Raw genomic sequence first — 22,128 nt, forward strand, 5'->3', positions numbered from 1 at the left:
GTTGGTTTGGTTGCAAACGTTTTGTCACCATGCTAGGTAACATCATCAGTGCGCCTCCAGTGTAACGTCGGTGTTCCGTACCGCTTGTTATTTCTAAGTTTCAGTTTGCTGGGGTGGTTGGCATTACTTCCGGTTCTGTTTCTCAGTGTTTGTACACGGTCTAATTCAATGTGTTTGTTGATGGAGTTCCAGTTGGAATGATGTAGTGAGACAAGTGAGAATTGGTCATGTCTCTTGGTGGCTAGTTGGTGTTCATGTTTCACTACACATGGACAACGAGGGACATGAATTTGACTGGGACAACACATCCATTATCCATAAAGCCAAACAGAGACACACCAGAGAATTCCTGGAAGCCTGGTATTCCAACCGGAACTCCATCCACAAACATATTGAACTGGACCCTATGTACAAACTACTGAGAAACAAACACCGGAAGTAATACCAACCACCCCAGCAAACCGAGGCATATGAATAACAAGCGGGTCAGAACACCGACACTTCACCAGAGGTGCACTGACGATGTTACCTAGCAGGGTGATGAAACATTTGCAACCAAACCCACCAGCTTGGCGAGCATACCTACAACCTCAAAGGCAGGCATACCAAATGCCTTCTTCACTATCCTATCTACCTGCGACTCCACTTTCAAGGAACTATGAACCTGCACTCCAAGGTCTCTTTGTTCAACAACACTCCCAGGACTTTACCATTAATGTGCAAGTCCTGCCCTGATTTGCCTTTCCAAAATGCAGCACCTTACATTTATCTAAATTCAACTCCATCTGCCACTCCTTGGCCCATATGATCAAGATCCTGTTGTACTCTGAGGTAACCTTCCTTGCTGTCCACAACACCTTCAATTTTGGTGTCATCTGCAAACTTGATAACCATACCTCGTATGTCCACATCCAAATCATTTATATAAATGACATAATGCAGTGGACCCAGCACCAATCCTTGTCGCACACCACTGGTCACAGGTCTCCAGTCTGAGAAGCAATTCTCCACCATCACCCTTTGTCTTCTACCTTCGAGCCAGTTCTGTATTCTAATGGCTAGTTCTCCCTGTATTCCTCGTGATCTAATCTTGCTAACCAGTCTACCATGAAGAACCTCATCAAATGCATTACTGAAGTCCATATAGATCATGTCCATTGCTCTGCCTTCTTCAATCCTCTTCGTTAATTCTTCAAAAAACTCAATCAAGTTAGTGAAACATGATTTCCCACACACAAAGCCATGTTGACTATCCGTAATCAGTCTTTGCCTTTCCAAATACATGTAAATCCTCTCCCTCAGGATTCCCTCCAACAACTTGCCCACCACTGATGTCAGGGTCACCGGTCTAGTGTTCCCTGGCTTTTCTTTACCACCTTCCTTAAATAACAGAACCACGTTAGCCAACCTTCAGTCTCCTGGCACCTCACCTGTGGCTATCGATGATACAAATATCTCAGCAAAGGGCCCCGCAATCACTTTCCTCGCTTCCTACGGAGTTCTAGGGTAGACCTGATCAGATCCCAGGGATTTATCCACTTTAATGCGTTTTAAGACATTCAGCACCTCCACCTCTGTAATATGGACAATTTTCAAGATATCACTATTTATTTTCCCCGAATTCTCTATCTTCCATATCCTTCTCCACACTTTGGATTCTCCTTAACCCTATTTGCCAAAGCTATTTCATGTCCCCTTTTTGCCTTCCTCATTTCCCTCTTAAGTCTACTCCTACTGCCTTTATACTCTTCTAGGAATTTAGTTGATCCCTGCTGTTTGTACCTGACATATGCTTCCTTCTTTCTCTTGACCAAAACCTCAATTTCTCTTGACCAAAACCTCAATTTCTCTAGTCTCCAACATTCCCTACACCTATCAGCCTTGCCCTTCACCCTAACAGGAAGATACTGTCTCTGGACTCTCCATCTCATTTTTGAATGCTTCCTATTTTCCAGCCGCCCCTTTACCTGAGAACATCCTCCCCCCAATCAACTTTTGAAAGTTCTTGCCGAATACTGTCAACATTGACCTTCCTCCAATTTAGTACTTTAACTTTCATTTCCGGTCTATCATTTTCTACCACTATTTTAAAATTAGTAGAATTATGGTCACTGGCCCCAAAGTGCTCTCGCACTGACAACTCAGTCATCTGCCCTGCCACATTTCCCAAGCGTAGGTCAAGTTTCCTTCTCTAGTAGGTACATCCATGTACTGAATCAGAAAATTTTCTTGTGCACACTTAAATTCCTCTCCATCCACGTCCTTAACACTATGGCAGTCCCTGGTCTACGTTTCGAAAGTTAAAATCACCTACCATAACCACCCTATTATTCTCACAGATAATTAAGACCTCCTTACGAATTTGTTTCTTAATTTCCCACTGACTATTGGGGTGTCCATAATACTATCCCAATAAGGTGATCGTCCCTTTTCTATTTCTTGGTTCCACCCAAATAATGTCCCTGTTGACATCATCCAGTTTAAATCCAGGGGAAGTGCAGATGGTTAGTTTATTCTTCAGGTGAAGGATAATTGGATCAGTGTGCATGGACATAATGCACTCCTCGGGTCAAAATGAATGCACTCCCATTTTAAATTACAGCATTCCTCATTAATATTTGGGCAGTTTCCATCATATGTAAACTTGTCATGCTGTAATTATACACATACCAGCGGTTGCATTGCATTCGAAGTACAATGCAATAGGTTTATACAATTAGCTTCTGTTTCTATCACAAACATGGGTATTGAAATTTCCAATAAAATTTGGCAATAAGTGCAAATAGGTGTAAGATTTTAATTAATTCTAATTGTACAGTTTGCAAAGTTTAATTTGAAGGTAATTATAGCAGGGGATCTATTTCATTTTCTTTAGCTGAACTAAAGCTTAGCTTCAAAGATTTTGGTTTAACAATGTGAGTGTGCTTTAAATATATCAAGAATGAAAAATACTCTTGCTATCTTTCTTAGATTAAGATAACATTGGATATGCTAGCAGTCATCAATCTCAATACAACTTGCATTTACATTGCACTTTTAACAGGAGCATGATCAAACAGGATTTGACTGAACCACAAAGAAATATTAGGGCAAATGACCAAAAGCTTGGACAATGGGGTGGGTTTAAGGAGCATCCTAAAAGGGAGAGAGGGCGGGGGAGGCAGAGAGGTTGAGATAGAAAATTCTAGAACTTAGGCCATTTGTAGCTGAAGATATGGCCATCGTGAAGTAATTCAAATTGGATATGCACAAGGAGGCCAGAATCAGAACAGCACAGATATCTCAGGATTGTAGGACTGGAAGGGATTACAGTGATAGGAAGGGCCAACATCATGGAAGAATTTGAAAACAAAGGAGGGAATCTTAAAATTGATGCATTACTGATCAGAGTGTCAATGTAAATAAATGAGGAAATGGGGGAGAGGAACTTGGTGGGATTTAGGTTGTAAGTAGAGTTTTAGACAAATTCAAGTTTAGAGGGAGACTCGGCATGGATTCGAGTTGATGGATAGATAAGGGTTTCAATGGTAGATGAGATGAGGCAAGTGTGCAGTCAGGCGATGTTATGGTGGTAGAAATTGATGAAACTTGAATCATACAACAGACCCTTTAGTTCAAACAGTCCATGCCAACCATAATCCCAAACTAAACTAGACCCACCTGCCTGCGCTTGGCCCATATCCCTCCAAACATTTCTTATTCATGTACTCCGTGTCAGTTGTGGATACACAAAGATACCAAAATTGGAATACAGAACAATCTGAAAGAGGCATAGTTGACAATTTTTTATTTTTATTACAAAACATGACACATTAGGGTCAGCAGGTCTTGGGACAACAATGATATTTTTATTAACCTTCTACTCTCCAACACCACCCCCCTATCAAAAATTACTTTGCCACAGTGAAGCATTGTAGTTTATTTTCAGACTTATATTATAAAATACAACTGAACAGAAACAGGAAGATTTAATCAGCTTGGGGGAAAAAGTCTCATGATGCTTAGGGTAAACAAGACTCATTCCTGTTCAGTAACACTGGAGTCTAGCAGCTCTGGAACCCAGCCAGTACAGTGCAGAAGATCTTTAGGCATAGATGGCTGTGGCCTGTTCCAATGATAGAAAGAATTACTGCAAGGGTGCAGTGTATAGACATTCACCCAGAGTACAAACACAGCTACATTTACAATTAGTATTTAGTAAAACTGGAGGATGGAGCAGGAGGGCACAAAGACAATAATTGTTTGAATCTAATGAGACAGGAGAGGGTGAGGGAGAAGGAGGTATAAGCATAAAGTGAGGAAAACAATTATAAAGTAAGGCAAAGGATAACGCAAGGTTTTCTCACTCGATCTTCCAGTTGAAAGCTAATTTATACCAACTTGATTAGTTCAAAAGGTCAGATCTAAATTATTTTACAGAATGAAGAAAGGTCTTTATGATTGCATTTTTCACAGGGGTTTGAAAATTTGATCGAACGATACTTCAAATAACACAAAAATTATCCTTCTGGGGATAACATGGCAAAATCTTTTTCCTGTTGTACTCCTTAAAGGTATTTCTAAATAAAAGTCCAGTATTTACTTCTGCCGTATTCAGCCTGCACTTTAAACCTTGCAAGAATATTTCCCTGGTCTCAGCAGCACAGGATTGCGGTGTTCCACACCCTGCACTTGATGGTTATCTCTGTTTATACCTTCATTATTAAGTAGTAACCTCTTAATAAACCACCTATGTTGGACACAACACAAAATAACATTGAATTATATTTAGAAACAGATTCCATATGCACCCGCAATTCTCAATGAAATAAACTTTGAATCTTCTTTAATGCTTTGCAGTTAGTTCAGATAAAGTGTTCAGTCTGGCTAGTCATGTAATCCCGACTTCCAACGATTCAAAGACCTGGGTAAGGACTCCTGGAAAATATTGGCAACACACTTGGGGATATTGGGAGGGCAAGTTTACAGCACTGTAGTAATGGTGTACAGCCATTAAATCATCAGTTTGCTGAACTGTGTGCCACAGCTAATTATCTTCCCTGCAGCAGTGAAATGTGCTGTCTCCATTTCCCCAATGAGGTGATTCATTAACTGAAGGGTAAATAGTAAGTAAAATATAAATGGCCACTACGTCAAAGTACCTGCAACCCTACAGCTTGAACCATCCCTATCAACCAGTGCAGTATAGGTACCCAGTATAATGTATAAAACCAGGTGGGCAAAAAATGGTACAAAAACTGAAATGTACACTAACTACACTGCCAGAGGGCAGGACTAAAGATGAATATATTTGGGCCTCTAGTTTTAAACTAAAGCAACCTCTTTATTGGATGCATTGCAAAATCCAGTTGAATTACAGTATAGGCAATAGACAGTTTCATAGCCATAAACAAATTGCTTTTCTGTCACAATTGACACAAGTGGGAAAGGGAACCAAACAAAGGCTATTTCACTGCCAATGCAGTTCGATAGCTGTAAGAAGGTGAGTTTTATGGAATCCCACTGAGGTGGCACAAGCTGGTCACTGATGCAGCTCTCATTTAGTACACGAAGTATGGCATTATTCATAAATTAAGGATTGCTGGTTAGGCCACATTTAGGTGTTTTTCTGAACGCAGCCAGTCCAGTTTGCAAAAGGGGCACCAAATATGCATGTGTAAGTAAGGGCTTAATACATTACAGGCACACACACGAGACATTGTTTTGAGATACCAACGGATGCCTGTTTTATGCTTGCAAAGCATATTACAGAGCCATTAAACCTCAATAGCACTGACATCTTTCCTCGATAACAACGTTGGGGATTATGGATATTGAAGATAGCTTCAATCCAGAACACTGAACTCGTAAATTAGACAGTATTTAGGACACAGCTGTGACCCTGTAACCATGTAATTTCTTTATTTTTGCAGGAAGATTAGTACTGCTGGCAAGTTGTTGCCTATCCTTAACTGCCTCGAACTGAATGACTTCCTAGGTCATTTCAGAGTCAACTACATTGCTGTGGGTCTGGAATCACATGGAGACCGGACATCAGTGAACCAGATTTTTTTTTACGACAGTCAACAACTGTCAATGAAAATGGTCAGCGCAACATAAGCTTTTAATTGCAGATTCTTGCTGATTTCGCCATCTGCCACAGTGAGATTTGAACCCATGCCTTTAGAACATCACCCGAGGGCTTCGGATTGTTAGCTTAGTGTCATTACCACTATACCACTACCTCCCAATACATACCCAGTAATGGTCCACCCAGTGGATCATAACACAGCAGTAACTTGTCATTACTGAAAAGAGACAATTTGTTGAAACTTATCACCATTAATTCCTCAGGACACATGCAACAATGCCAAACCATCACAACAATTTATACTACAGGAGAAAAGGATGCTGATTGCTTGGCAAGTAAATTCTGATTGAACAAAGTATTTAAAATGTGGCATTCCTGCATTTATCCTAAAAAGTGCAAGAGAAAAAACTTCAACAGCATGGCTCTCCTTTCAGCAAGGTTTAAGCTCTGTACATTGAAGCAACAATGAGTTTACTGCTAACTTCACATAAAATGAAACAATCCTGTTTTCTAATACCCACCAATAATTCCAGCAGGGACCAATTCAAATGCAAACAATTCACAGCCACAAGGGGAAACAAAGACAAAATGCTCAACTCAAATTGAATATAGGTGACAATTTTCAGATGCATTTTCCATTGTCTTAGGGTAAAGTTCCAGAAGATTTCACAACTCACCCAACTATAAAACATGAGTGATTGTTAAACAGGGTAAGTCGACTGAAGTAGCAAACGCATTGCATCTCAAACTGGCATGAGCTTGGGATACATGGAGGATACATTTACTGTAATTTTTAATAGATACAGAGTACACAATAGAGTCAGCTAAATCACAAGTGTTGAATATGTAGAGTATCTCTGCTAAAAATAAATCCGACTGTGCTGATCAAGATATAGCAGCACTTCATGAAAGGTGAACCCATCTGAAGCTTTGAAATATCCCCATCAGTTTAGAAACAAGCACTTTACTCAAAAGATTAGCTCCTATTAATCTGAAAATTTTGTGTGAGGAGCAGAATTTTAATTTTTTTTCTTTCAGATGAGGGAGGTGTTAATCATTTTGGAAAGCAAGTTTTGACAGCATTGCAGCAAGGAGCGGTGTTTTCTCAATCAGACTGCTCTTATTACTTTGTTTTCTGCTGGGTTTTATTTGTAGGGGAAAAAAAAATCAATACATTTCCTTACTTGCAACCCAAGTCGAGGACAATACTGTTCAGAGCACAGAATCTGCCAGGGTATAGCTAATTTAGAAGCACACAGCTTCAAAAAATACCTGTAAATGTCATACCAGGCAATGGCATCCCAACATCAATTCAGCTGTCACATTAAAATACATGTACAGATGCAACACTCGCTTCACTGAGAGCAAGTTCAGAGTAAGAAGTACTAAAACTAGGACAGAGTCAAAACTGCAGACAGCTGGGCAGGTTGACACATACGTTGTAAAATATGAATGATTAAAACACACTAGACTTTCCCTTTGTGAACATCCAGGCTTCACAAAGGTAATGAAATGGATACTTGCATTCTCCCAGGGCCGACGGGATAGGTTTACTTAGCAACTGCATCCTCAACAATAATTTAGCCATTCTGAATGTTTTAAAAACCACATCTTTTTCCTGATGGCCTGCTTCCCTGCTACCCAATGTTGTTTAAATCAGTTTTTTTGTCTTTGTCCTCTCTGGTATTTGAAGCTAGTGTTTTCTTTTAGTAAACTGTTAGCTTGGGTGATCATTTTCCCTTAAAAAGGCAGACATGGGCCAAGAGAAATGAAAATAAAACACACAAGCTATTTGATTACATTTTGGTCATGGCATTAAATGTTTAAAACTTTGTGTGTACTGCTTAACTGCTGAGACAAAAGGAACAGATAACTAAAGCTGGTTTTAGGAGGACCTACAATTTAAGCTAATTTAACATTTCAAATTGTCTGAATGCTGTGCATGGTGCTGTTTCCAGTCCACTGTGTTTATTATTCTGCTGTAAAGGATGTGCAATGTTAATCAATTCTCCAGAGTCCACTGGCAAAAGCTGGAAAATACTGCATCAGCATCTAGAGTGGGAGGAGATAAGTGATGCTTCAGTGCAGAGCATGAGGGGCACAGACCAGCTTTAGTCACACTGCATTCTGAGCTGCATTTAGATTGCTCATGGCCTTCAGCACAAGTATTTACAAAAAAATTAAAACCAACGCAAACAAATAGAAATAAAACAGAGGGACAGTGGGTCCTGTCTGCCAATCAAAAAACAAGTCTTTTTTTTCTGGTCGGTAGAGGCCGTCCTGATGAGCAACACTGGTTATCACAGATACACAACTGTGATGTTGCAGTACATGAGGAGACTAGCAACTCATGAACACCCCGGAATCTTCACACACATTGTCGATAATCTTGCTGCCTGCCCCCAACCATCAGTAACTATTCCCCTTCATTGCCGCCTGTCCTCACTTTCTTGTCTGGAAAAGGCCATCACTACATCTTCTGCGCCTGCAAGAATTAAAAAGAAATAAAATTAGCAAGTGGAAGTGGGGATACCAGTTAAAGCTGTTACTGAAGTTATTGCAGGTTCTAACAAACAGAATAAAAAGCAATCAGCTTGATAATGAAACCACTTGGTTTGCACTTCTGAGTACGTCAAGTTTTGAGTTAAGTGCTTTAATCTACAAGCAATACACCAAATGGGATGTATAGGGCCGCCTCACTCCAAAGACTGTATTTAGATGCAGAAGAAATGATGAGAAGTCTTTATGATTACACTTCAACCAGAATTAAAACCAACTGTGATCTGCATTTGACAATAGCTGTTAATTTCAAATGGAACAAAAATAATCAGAGTTCAGGGTCAAACCAGAGAGTGTTTGTTAAATAAGGCCCAATTCCAATGTCACCATTCTGTAGCAATCTTTCTTTACCATAATTTCCTACAGATTGAAGTGTAAACTCATTGTATGTTTATAGTTCAGAGTGACGCCTGTTCAAAATGACCAAGGCAGCAGCTCACCACTTTCTCTATGGCAATTAGGGAATCAGCAATAAGCACTGACCTCCTCAGTCTTGCTCACATCCCATGAATGATTGAAAGTAATCTCAGGGGAAAATTACAGTTGATTTCCTTGGAGAGGGGCTTTGGGTCAACCACGTCATTGTGACAGATTTATGATTGAGTGGTGGTGTTCAGCTATTTCATAATGGGTGTGGGGGAGGAGGGAAGAAAAAGGTCTAAATAGATGTATCATGAGCTCAGAGGGCAACTTCTGGCAAAATGTTGGCTCTGTACTTGAGGAGAAGACTGACTTAATAAGGCATTCAAAAGCAGCCAATGACTTTTTAAAAGACACTTGACATTCTGAAGTGTAACTAACACAGGATTGCAAGCAACAGAACAAGGGGGAAAACTGCTGAAAGTAAGTTTCAAATTGAACTCAAGCTGAAGTTAACCTGAACGCAACTACCTGTTTTAATTGGGAAAAGATCAGAATTTCCAGGCAACGTGGACCATTTAAGATTGAAAGAATACGTGCAAGTGCGATCTTACTGCAGCAAGAGGTCAAGTTTTTGGAGATGCTCCACAGCCTCTAGCCTCTGGAACAACTGCAAAGTCACTGCCTGGTTGTTTTATGTGTAAATAGCCATTTATTTGTATTAAAATCTCTTGTGCTTGTCTTAGCAGGGTCAGTACCTTCATGGTTCAATCATTCTCTAAAATGTGACTTAAATTCCACCGTAAATCTGCATTTTCAAATAAGTCACTGCAACTTCTATCCTTCTTACTGTCAACACTACCAAATGTTGGAACGTTAAAGCATCGCGTCAATTGTAAGTAGCACTCATGTCTTGCAGGCAGAAGGTGGTGTGTTCCACTCCTGAGGCTTGAACGCAAAGACCTAGGCTGACACTCCAGTCTAACACGGAGGGAATGGTGTTGCCCAAGGTGCCTCTTTCAGATGATGATAATTTGATGCCCCATCCTGCTCTCTCAGGTGGACATTCTTTGGCAATATTTTGGAGCTGTCCCCAGCATTCTAGTACACATGTGCATCCCTCAAACATTGCTAAAGCAGATTACATGGTCATGTCACAATGCTGTTTGTGGAAAGTTGCTTTGTGCAAATTAGCTGCTGTGCTTTCTCCATTTCAATAGGGGTTTCAGATCAGAAAGTACTTCATCAAGTACGTTCTTTGGGACATTCTAAAAAGTGAATTAGAAATGTAAGCCGTTCTGTTCTTTATAGATTCAGGGAGGCCAATGTACAGGAAGCAGATTGCTGGCTTGTACAGACAGGCTCAGAAAAGACATTGTTATAACCAATTGTCAAAGTTGGGAAGGCTGATGTTTCCAATGTATTTCTCCAACAAGTGCAACTCAAACGTGAACCAGTCAGTCAAAATCCAAACTCAGGATAGAAGTGCTGCTTTTACTGGCAATAGCAGGCTGAGACTTTTTCGATGATAAATTCATTTATAGGAGGGCAAAGAGGCTTAACTTCTGCAGTTTGTGTGTCCTTGATACTCTTTAGAAAAGGAAGTCTATCTGGTTAAGATATGCAGGTCCATAACGTAGGAATGTTTTCTCCATAATTTCCCCTTAACTTTTTTGAAACTTTAGATCAGATTAATGAAAAAACTAAAATGCCTCCCAATATGAAATAGACTCCATTAGAGTATTTTATAGCAATTTTATTTCTGCAACTTATGAACAGTAAACAATGCTGACAGAACAAAGTCTTTTCAAAATAGGGTGGTTTTGTAAATGGAACGAACTGTACAAATGTTAACAGCAAGGCAGAAAAGCAAAAGAAGTGAAATTATAATTTGCAGGATCACAATTCACAACCGACAATAAAGTATTTTGAATCTGCCATTGCGAAATGAGCCAACATGTCATTGAACTATACGGCATGGAAACAGACTCTGGTCCAACTCGTCTGTGCTGACCAGACTTCCCAAATCGGACCTATTCCCATTTGCCAACATTTGGCCCATATCCCTCTAAACCCTTCCTATTCATATACCCATCCAGATGCCTTTTAAATGTTATACTTGTACCAGCCTCCACCAATTCCTCTGGCAGTTCATTCCAAACACGCACTACACTCTGCGTGAAAAAGTTACCCTTCAGGTCCTTTGTAAAATTTTCCCCACTCACCCTAAACCTATGCCCTCTAGTTTTGGAATCCCCCCAGCCTAGGAAAAAAGACCTTGACCATGCACCCAATCCATGCTCCTCATGATTTTAGAAACTTCTATAAGGCCTTAAGCCTCTGACATTCCAGGGAAAATGTGTGGAATTTATTACCCATCACTAAACTGCCCTTGAAAAGGACATGATTGTGAGATGACCGTGACTGAGGGAGTCTGTTTGATTATTCCTGAAGGTAGTGAAGAGTCAATCACGTTGCTTACATATCTGGAATTCAGTATAGGCCACACCCGGTGAGAATGGCAGATCTCTCTAAACAGTCTTTGCGGACCAGGTGGGTCTTACAACAATCCCGTTATTTCATGATTATTAATGAGAACAGCATTTTAGTTAATTGAATTTAAATTCCACCAGCTGCAGTAGATTGGGATTTAAATGCCAAATCTCCAGAGCCAGCAGTCCAGGTCTCTGGATAACTTCTCCAGCAACATCACCACAATGCAACACACACACACGCGCGCACACACCCCCACCCGAATTTTAAAAGGAATTGTTGAACAAAAATAGCTGCTGTATTTTTACTTCTGATAATTTTCTGATTCTGCATTTCTGACTACTGCTATGCGTCGGGCACCAACCCCTTCAGACTGAAGTGTGCCTCAGCCTGCTCAATATCAATATCATTGGTATTGAGACTAAAGAATGAACAATAAAATCCTTTACTGTTGCATTTAGAATCAGATTCATACAGTGCAGAAGAGGCCCTTTGGCCCATCAAGTCTGTACTGCTAAAAACACACTACCACCTACACTAGTCCCACTTTCCAGTACTGGGCCCCATAGCTTTGAATGTTATAACACTTCAAATGTTCATCCAAGCACTTTTTAAAGGTTGTAAGGTTACTCACCTCAACTACCCTCCTTCACAGGATATCTTGGGTGTCTACAGGTGACTGTATTTGATTTTGGAAGCCATCAAAATAAACCCCTCATAAATCTACAGCTTATGCACCAAAATGTTACTTTACTGCACACTGGATAAGGTACAAGAAAAAATAATACATTGCAGATCTTCGGTAGTTACAGACTTAATTATCCTTCCTCAAAACAAATGAACAGTTGTGACTGCTGTGAACCTGCAACAACAACATATCTGTCCTTCAATAACATGCCCTGTTACTAACCTGCCCTGGAGACTTGATCGCTCTTTCTGACTTGTGTTTCTCAAGCTAACAGCTTCAGACACATTACTCAATTTAAATGAGAGCCATAATTAAACCTTATTTTTCTTTGAACAGTACATGTCTCAATATTAAAAGGAAACACCCACATTAAAAAGCAGACAAAAGGTGCTACATAGCTCAGTCCCTCCCTTGTGTACCTGCTACAGATATAATATCAATTCCAGTGTTGCTGTGCATGATGCCAACCTGGATCATTTTCAATAGATCAATCTGCCTTTTCTTCTACTGTAATACACTAAATACAAAATGCTCAGGTTTTGGTCACTGGCATTTATAGATTTTGGACCTTACAGACCATCTACTCATTTTCCAGAATCATCAAGTTTAACCAACATGGCGAAACCCAGCGTGACCAACAAAACACTGACACTGAACTGTGCTCACTACCCTGCAGCCCACCCCAGCTCCGGCAGCTTATGCCGCCAATTCTGTCTTCCTGTGAGCCAACAACAACTGCGATTGAAAGCACAAAGGGTGGAGAGCTAACCTCAGCAGCAATTTGCATTCATGTAGCATCTTGAACATCACATAACATCCCCAAGAGCTTGATCTAACATCTACACGGCATACTGGATTTGCTCCTCGGCATTTGCATCAGTTAATGTATATTTTAAAAATATTGTTCCCTTAGGCTGTGCTGTAGCCGATACAAGTCTGAAGCGGCTTTTGGTCTTTATCTTAAAAGTGTTAGTACGTGGAGCTAAACAGCACCTTCTTTATCAGCTGAATCTCTTAAAACTTTCTTTTCTTTTGGTAATATGGTGTCCTTGGCTAGGCCAGCATTTATTTCCCATCCTTAATTGCCCTTCAGAACTTGCTGGTGAGGTGTCTGCTTGAACCGCTGCAGACATTTGGTGTAGGTACATGGAAGGAGTTCCAGGATTTTGACACTGAAAATAATGCAGCTGGATGGTCAGGATGTTGAGCGGCTTGGATGAGCGATGGTAATCTCCTGTATCCGAGGAGAAAGATTTAGAAGGGACTTGAGGAGCAACTTTTTCCACACAGAGAGTAGTTTGTATGTGGAATGAACTGCCACAGGAAGTGGTAGATGCAGGTACAATTACAACATTTAAAAGGCATCTGGATGGGTATATGAAAGGGCTTAGGTAGGATTTAGAAGGGTACGGGCCAAATGCTGGCAAATGGGACTGTGTCAGATTGGAATGTCTCGTTAGTGTGGAGGGTCTGTTTCTGTGCTGAATTACTCTGTCCAATCTTTCATCATAAGTAGGATTCTCCAGTCTACACAACAACACATAAATCTCCTCTGTACCCTCTCTAGTCCAACCACATCTTCACTATCGGGTGTGGTAACCAGAACTGCACACCCCGGTTGTTGTCTAATCGATGTTTTATCCAGTTCCAATCCAAGCTATCAAAAAAAACTAAGCAATTTGCAAAACATCATAATCAGTGACGATATAGGGCATACAATTAAAATTAAACTCCTGGCTGCCAAATTCAAAGTTTTGTTTTGCTCTTACATTTGTGTCAAAGTGCCAACTGCTGCTGGGGTAGGGCTCCAAGGGTAACAGGCACCCAGGGGGACATTTGTCAAATGTGAGCACAGACTATAAATGTTGCCAAAGTATTTTACAATGAAGGATTTCCAAGTCACACCAGAACCAATGCCTGTGTAAGTAGACCTTTGGGAGAAGCCATTGGCTATGAACCAGGAGAATTGAAGCCTAGCTCATTTTTCCACCTCCACACTGCAAAGGAACTGAAGCCAGATTTTGGTCATTCATCTGCTACTGCAGATGTGATCAGCTAACTCCATATAGAGTGGCCTCCAATATCAACTTTATATGATACGCCCAAGGGCACTCTGCAGGATTGACTCAGGCAATAACCACTGACTCCAGTCTTCATCCAAACTCATTAATGCGCATGGCCTCAGTACCTCAAACAATGGCATAAAGTGAATATTCCTGGATTTTTCTATTATGCACTCCAGGCATACATCACTAAGAGTATTAAAATTCTGATTTGAAATGAATTTTACAAACAAACAATCCCCGTGTGTATGAATGTTTTCTCTAGCTGTTGCCATGACAGAGCTAAATTTATGAAAAACCTTTTGCAATCGCACAGGCTCAAGGCTTTCGCAGAGTCCGAGTCTTCTTTCCCCTCTAGAATAAGTGTGGCATTCTGAACTGTCAATCAAGTCTATCCGAGGATCAATGCTTTCAGAGCAGTCTGTTAAGTGCTACAATTTTCTTGTTACTAGGGTTTGATCCCTTGGTTGAGTGTGTACTTCAGCCAGGAGTAAATAGAAAGAGGCTGCAGCATTTTAACAGATGAAGGGAGTCCAATAATACACACTGATTTTCCCTCGAGCCCCGACTCCAGACTTGCCATCACAAGTTGCTCGCAGCTGATTCTTTCAGTTCATAAGCAGGTTCGATATATTAAAATCTAATTAAACCAACTACTCCACCTGGTTCTCCAACACTAAACAGAACACTCACAGCCCCGAGTAGATGCAGTACCCAAACGGGTCTTTCTTACAAACTGCCAACAATTTCCTACGGAGACTGCAGATAACCAGCTTGTGTTGTCCTCCTCTTATTTCAGATTTGTAATATGGATGAAGATGCTCCATTTTGTAACACAAATCTGTGACACAAAGCTTGCAATCATTGAGCCTGTAGCTCTCACGCTGCCTCTCGGTGGCCACATTCTCGCCAGTCCCCAACCCTCCAATCCAGAAACATTGCTGAAGTCACTAACAAATAACACCATTTTCCCAAATGTAATTTGCGTTTTGAAGATTAACCTGTACTTTCCTCCCTATATCACCCAGGAGAATGGTTCGCTCAGCACTTCCATAGCGTAGTGGAGTCGAGATCAAGAAAACTGGGTTGTGGGAGATTACTCCTGGTCTCAACCAGTCGGTCATCAGCTCTCAGTTCAAGGATGCACCTACTCAGGGTTGCAAGTTGCTGTGTCTTTGTGTAATTGTGAGCATGCTGATTCTTGACCTGCAGATCTGAGGAGGCATGAAGCAGGATGGGGATGGGATCCTGGGGATGGGATCCAGGGCAGAGGATCTGCTTGCTTTTCCGTCACTGCTCTGCCTCATCTTTCATGCTTTTGGACTCAAAGCACATGCAGCTTGGGGGACAAATTGATATCATTTCTGAATGATTACCACTTCAATTTGTGGACACCCCTGTGCCACCAAAACGTAAGGCAGAGGTCATGACACCCAAACCTGTAATAGCAGACACAGAGTGCAACAGGGTCCAGGAGAGTACTGTAGAAGTGTTAACCATCAGGGTCAGGTCACTGGCTGGCTGTTCTTGAAAATCAGCAGCCAGAGCAGAGACAGGCTAATCAGGCAACGATTGCAGAGATTCTGATCAACAGCAACCATTTGCGCCTGTTAAGATATGTCAGTATCAGTGACCTTCCTCACTACTCTCACGCCCTGCTTTGCATATAGGATAGGGCTTCCGCAGTGTGCTGGAGCCTGCTCTACCCAGTGAGTTCAACCTGGCTGCAAATGGTGCTGCCACACCTTGCTTCCCGACCCTGTCAATGTCTGCTCCCCAATTCGGCCTGGCTGCAAAGGGCTCCTTGCCCCTGTCAATATGCAGGAATGAGAGGAACTGAGTGTCAGACAAAGCGTGAGCGAACATGTATGTCAGAGTATGAATGGTGAGTGTGGAAGAGAGTGAGAGAAGCAAGTGCGTTTGAGAGAGAATGAGTGCAAGTATCTGTAACCAAGTAAGAGTGGGAGAGTGAGTGAGTATGTTTGACAGCGAGATTGAGAAAGTGTAGTGAGCATGTGTAAGAGTAAGAGAGCGAGTGAGTGAAAAAATGTGTGGCAGAAAAAGTATAAGTGAGAGAGAGTGAGTGTGAATGTGAAAGGCAGGGAAGTGGGAACACATGAGGAAATGAATATCTTGACACCAACAGTGCAGAGAGAGAGAGAGAGAGAGAGAGAGAGAAAAAGAAAGAGAGAGGGAGAGAGATAGACAGAAAGAGAGAGAGGAAAGGACAGAGAGAAAAAGACAGAGTTAAAAAAGAGAAAAAGAAAAAGAGAGAGAGAGAGAGAGAGAGACAGTTTACAATGTGCATTATATTATACCAATGCTTGCTCACAATAACTCCTTCTACTCTTACAGTTCTGACTATGGTCAGGCAACTTCAATCCTCCAAAAGGGCTTACAGGGGAAAATGTTTGGGAAGCACTGGGCTAAGGGTTCCTTTAGAGGAGAAAGCATTCTTAAATTGATGATACTATTTAGCAATAGCTCAATTTTTTCATTCTGGGACCCACTCGTAAATTACCAATAGATACAGAAATTAAATAGCCAAGCTTCTTTGAAGTTTAGTCAATTGAGGCACTGCTCAGAGGGAACCACAGCTTTGAGCCGTGTCTCTGGCTTGATCCCCTGTCTATGGTAAATTAGCTGGCCTCAGCTGCAATAATATCATTTACATTAGCACTCCTGGATGAGGGAGGTGCATATTGGTCATGGTCATTGGTTCTGATTGCTATCCAGTGACCCGTGCCTGCAATGTGTGTATGTGTGTGTATCCATGTACATGCACGCACCAGATAAGGAGTACACTGGACTTGACATCCCTGTCCAAAATTCTTCAAGCTAACTTTCCCATAGATTTAAGTAGTCAATAAATAATCTAGTGTGGTTGACAGTTTTAACAACTCAGTTATCAGGTTTGATGCCTGTATTTTGCTGATCCAGACTTGATGGGCTGAATAGTCTAAATCTGCTCTTATATGGTTTTCAACAAACAAAAAGGCTTCAAAATGGACAAAAATGTTGATAAATTACACACAAATTGTCAGCAGACGAGTGGAAGTTATGACATGAATTTAACTGCGAATTGTTTCAACCAAATATTCTTGGACTGTAAACTTTAAAAAAAAAAGGAGTTAGTGTTTTAAACTGAGGAGACTGTGAAAAGACATGGCTGCAGCTCTAAAAATCTGAGTCATGGTACTTCTCAGTGTTAACTTGTATAACGTTGCCTTTTTCTGGAACAGATAGAGCAAAAGCAGGCCCCACAGAGCCAATGGCTTCTGAAATCAGTGAGATTATTGCTTGATAGCAATGTTTTAATTGGCTCCTAACCAACTGGTGATAGCTTACAAGGGCCAGTGCAGAACAGAACCACCTAGTCTGCATATGGGAAACATCTGTCTCCCTCCCTCTGGTGTGGAGGCACCACAAAGTCTTCAGTAACAGCTAGGCATCTTCCTTTCTCTGCAAATCCCGTTAAAAGGAGGAATAATAATCTTCAGAGTCAGTGAAAGGGCCATTTTTCAACCAATGAATGAAAACATTGGTGTGCAAACAATCTTGTATCAAAAGCAAAGAACTAAAAGGAACTGAAAGAAACAGAAGCAGACAACTAATCAACTCCTGTGGTCAATGCTATCAAACTGTGCTTCCCTGATCTTTGTTTCTTTCTCCATCCTTAAAATCCATGCCTTATTTTTCTGTGAAGGGAGCATTTAAGAAAGGATAGAATTTAAGTTGTTGTGTTATAAGTTAGCAATTCATAGATTTTAATTGCTATTGGTTAAAGTCAATTTGTTCGTAAGAAATAGCAATTTATTGTTAAGTACAGAAACCTGACAAGTGTTTTCTAGTAACCTGACTTTGTCAGTCTGTTTTTTCAGTTTGGTAAAGAGCTGAATTCCAGAGCAGAGGTGAGAATGACAGCCCTCAACATTAAGGTGCATTTGACTGAGTGTGGCATCAAAGAACCTGAGTAAAACTGGGATCAATGGGAAGCAGGGGAAATTCTCTGCCGGTTAGCGTCAAACCTAAAACAAAGGAAGAAGGTTGTGGTTGTTGGAGGTCAGTCATCTCAGCTCTAGGACATCTCTTCAGGAGTTCCTTAGGATAGCTTTCTAGGCCCAACCATCTTCAGCTGCTTCATCAATGATCTTCCCCCAAATATTTCAAGACCTGGACAATATCCAGACTCAGGCTGATAAATGGCAAGTAACATGTGTCCCACACAAATGCTAGACAATAACTATTTCCAAAAAGAGACATACAATGGTGTTACTATCCCTGAATCCCCCACTATCAGCATCCCAGGCGTTACCATTGACTGGAAACTGAAATGGACCAGCTGTTTCAATACCGTCAGGTCAGAAGCTAGCAGTCTTGCAATGAGCAACTCACCAAAGCCTGCCCACCATCTACAAGGCACAAGTCAGGACTGTGGTGGAATATTCCTCACTTGCCTGGATGAGTGCAGCTCCGACAACACTCAAGAAACATGACACCATCCAAGACAAAGCAGCCCACTTGATTGGCACCACATCCACAAATGTCCACTCCCTCCATCACCAATACTCAGTAGTAGCAGTGTATACCATCTACAATGTGCAATGCAGAAATTCACCAAGATTCCTTGGACAGTACCTTCCAAACTCAGCACCCATCACCCTGATCTGGAAATATCTCTCCGTGCCTTCAATGTCGCTGGGTCAAAAATCCTGGAACTCCTTCCCTAACGGCATTATGGGTCTACATGTAGCATGTGGACTGCAGCGGTTCGAGAAGGCAACTCTCCACAAATTTCTCAGGAGCAACTAGGTATGTGCAATAAATGCTGTCCCAGCCAGTGACACCTACATTCCATGAGTGAATTTTAAAAAGAAAAAGAGGTAATTTGGGGATTTTGGCAAGTTTGACAAAATCTTTTCACATTTGTAACGATTCCTGGAATATTGGGGTTTAATTTCCAGTGCACTACTCTTGTGAGTTGTTACAGAATACTCACGTTAAACCCTGTGATCTTTGTGGATCTGTTGAATGATACGTACTCACTCGACATTTTTCAATATAAAGACATGGCGGCTGAACACAAATGGGAGACAGATACTACGAAAGATATCCAAACAAAACTCAACATTGAGATCTTCAACACAAGTTTTAGGATCTAATGCTAGGCTCCTTCATACCATAATCCTGACTTTCTCCCCTTAATTTTCTTTTGAAGCATGTGATTTCTTTGTGTGATATATTGTTATGAGGAGTTTTTGGCCAATGTTATGTGTTAGTTCTAAAGATTCAGATGGTTTTACTGAATTTAAAGTTCTTTCCTGATGCTGTGTTGATGCAAGACAAATGTTTCTGATTGCATGATCACATGAGTTTCTGATACAAGTTAGAGCTGGTTACACAGACATATGGTCAGCCAATGTGCCAAAAATGAAAGCATCATATAAGCAAACTTGGCAGTAACCTGGGAAGATTACTGAACAAAACAAACAGGAGATGCTGCTTCTAATCTATGTTTAAACAAGCTGTTCTAAATGCTTAAACAAGTAGCTCTAAGTTGTGGTTTTGGAATGCAATACCAAACCTGTTTGAACCACAAATTTTAGCCAATTTAAAGATGTACAGATTTAATACTTTGCTTTCATCTTTCAAGTTGCTTCAGGAGGCAGCTTGTGTTAAAAGTACGTTTGTGACTGATGGAACAATTTCAAAAACATTACAGCAAAATTAAAAATGAATCCCTAAAAGCTGTACATATAATAGACCCCCAAAGGCACGCTGATCTATTGAAAGCTTTTATTTCAACCCCTTAGGAGCTGCACGTTTATATTGATGTGAGGATTAAGTAGTCAGTCTTGTTTGTGCCCATCAGGTATATATCAAAATTGACCCAGGGTAGTACCACAATGACTGCTGCAATGATAAATTCATTGCTGAAGACAGCAACAAATTGTGGCATCCAGACATGCACTACTACTGTTACTTTGACTGAAGCCAGCACTGTGCCATACCAAACTGGATGAAAAGGCACAGTAGATCTGTGATCCCAATTAGTGTCAGTGGAAGGATCCATTACATCGCAAAAAGAAAAAACATGGGCCCAAACATTCCTTAACTCGTGGGAGATGTTCAGTGCAGGCCTGAAATTTACAAAGCTGGGACTTCATTTCCAAATTGGTGGAGTCATTGTCTTGAGGTTGGAACAGGTTTTACACTAGGGCTGAAAACAAGAAATACTGGCAATCACAGTGGGTAAGGCAGCAACCATGGAGAGAAAGAAAGTTAATGTTTCGAGTCTAGATGACTCTTCATTCACTCCTACACTAGGGCAGGTGTTTGCAAGGCACTAAAAAATATATATATGTATTCATAGTGTTTAATATTAAATTTCAGACTGGTTGCAATTATGACCAATCCTGAAGGCTGGACTAGGAGCAAACCAACAGGAAACATTAGCAAGATCAAAGAATATTATTCATTTCAGTACTTACCTCATCACTGTGGTTAAACATTAATTCTTGCCTTTGTCACCCACAAATTTCACACCCTAGGGATGGGCAACAAATGCTGGCGGGCCAGCATGTCCCACAAAAATGAATAAAAAGTAATTTACTTTTCCAATAGTGTCTTCATTGATTTGCAAATTCTGAGAGATTTGGAATTCAGAACTACATTACTTATATCCTATACCACACAAAATCCCACTTACTCATCACCTCACCTTAGCTGGCTTCCAACGACTAACCGTATAGTTAACTTCTCCTTTGTGACTCCCTGTGCCTGACTGCACCCTTTGTCTTTCCAAAATACCTTTGCATCTCCCCTCCCCTGTTTACCACTGGTGAGCAAGTCTTCCATCATTTTCCCTCAATTCTAAACTTCTTTCCAACACCCATCCAAACTGTAAGCCTCACCACCTTAAAACAAATGCCAGAATCCTTGCTTCCTCAACCAAAACTCTGGCCCTTCCTTAATTTCTTTTCCTTTGCAGCTTTGTTTGTAAGCTCATTTCCCTATCCTCGCCTTGAAAAATGTAATTTGTCTGCATATAAACATTAGCACAAGAGGGGCAGAGCTCCACACGTCATTCTGGGATTTCCAAGAATGGCTGGAGCATGGCAGGGCGGGTTCCTACAAAAGACCTGATGTGGAAGGTGCCAGTGTTGGACTGTTGGAAATCACACAACACCAGGTTATAGTCCAACAGGTTTATTTGAAAACAAAATTTTGGAGCCACACCTTCTTCTGGTGTTCGTGAGAGAGGGAGTATCAGACACAGAATTTATAAGTAAAAGATCAAAAGGTTACCCACAGATGAGGATGTATTAAATAAACCTAAGATTCTGTTATATCTTTAATCAGTTAGAAGGTTTTAATTGATAAATAAGTATTATGCAAATCCCCGAATTCCTTTCAAGTCACTGTCCTGAGAGAACTAAAGGTTTTAATGAGTGTAAAGAGGAGGTGACATTTTAGGTCAGACAATGCATGTTAGGTCTGAGGCGTTGTTTAGAATTGGTTTGTGTTTTGGTTTGGAGTCAGACTGGTTTTATTTCTAAAGTAGGAATTTATAAAATGTCACATTGGCTGACTGTCTATAAATTGTTTCAGAGATAGTAGGAACTGCAGATGCTGGAGAATCTGAGATAACAAGGTGTAGAACTGGATGAACAGGCCAAGCAGCATCAGAGGAGCAGGAAGGCTGATGTTTCGGGCTTAGACCCTTCTTCAGAAATGGGGGAGGGGAAGGGGGTTCTGAAATAAATAGGGAGAGAGGGGAAGGTGGATAGAAGATGGATAGAGGAGAAGATAGGTGGAGAGGAGAAGATAGGTGGAGAGGAGAAGATAGGTGGAGAGGAGAAGATAGGTGGAGAGGAGAAGATAGGTGGAGAGGA

At 40.9% G+C, this 22,128-nt stretch overlaps 1 protein-coding gene across 1 annotated transcript in view; it reads right to left on the reverse strand.

Moving 5' to 3' along the window:
• Positions 1–3,772: 3,772 nt before the first annotated feature.
• Positions 3,773–22,128, reverse strand: part of ctnnbip1 (catenin, beta interacting protein 1) — a 103,745-nt gene continuing 85,389 nt past the window's right edge. The window contains exon 4 of the mRNA XM_048615143.1: positions 3,773–8,555. Within this exon, the coding sequence (XP_048471100.1) occupies positions 8,497–8,555 (59 nt within the window). The 3' untranslated portion in view covers positions 3,773–8,496. The remainder of the gene's footprint in view (positions 8,556–22,128) is intronic.

The sequence above is a fragment of the Rhincodon typus genome, chromosome 31 (assembly GCF_021869965.1).
Source record: "Rhincodon typus isolate 14 chromosome 31, sRhiTyp1.1, whole genome shotgun sequence".
Lineage (NCBI taxonomy): Eukaryota > Metazoa > Chordata > Chondrichthyes > Orectolobiformes > Rhincodontidae > Rhincodon > Rhincodon typus.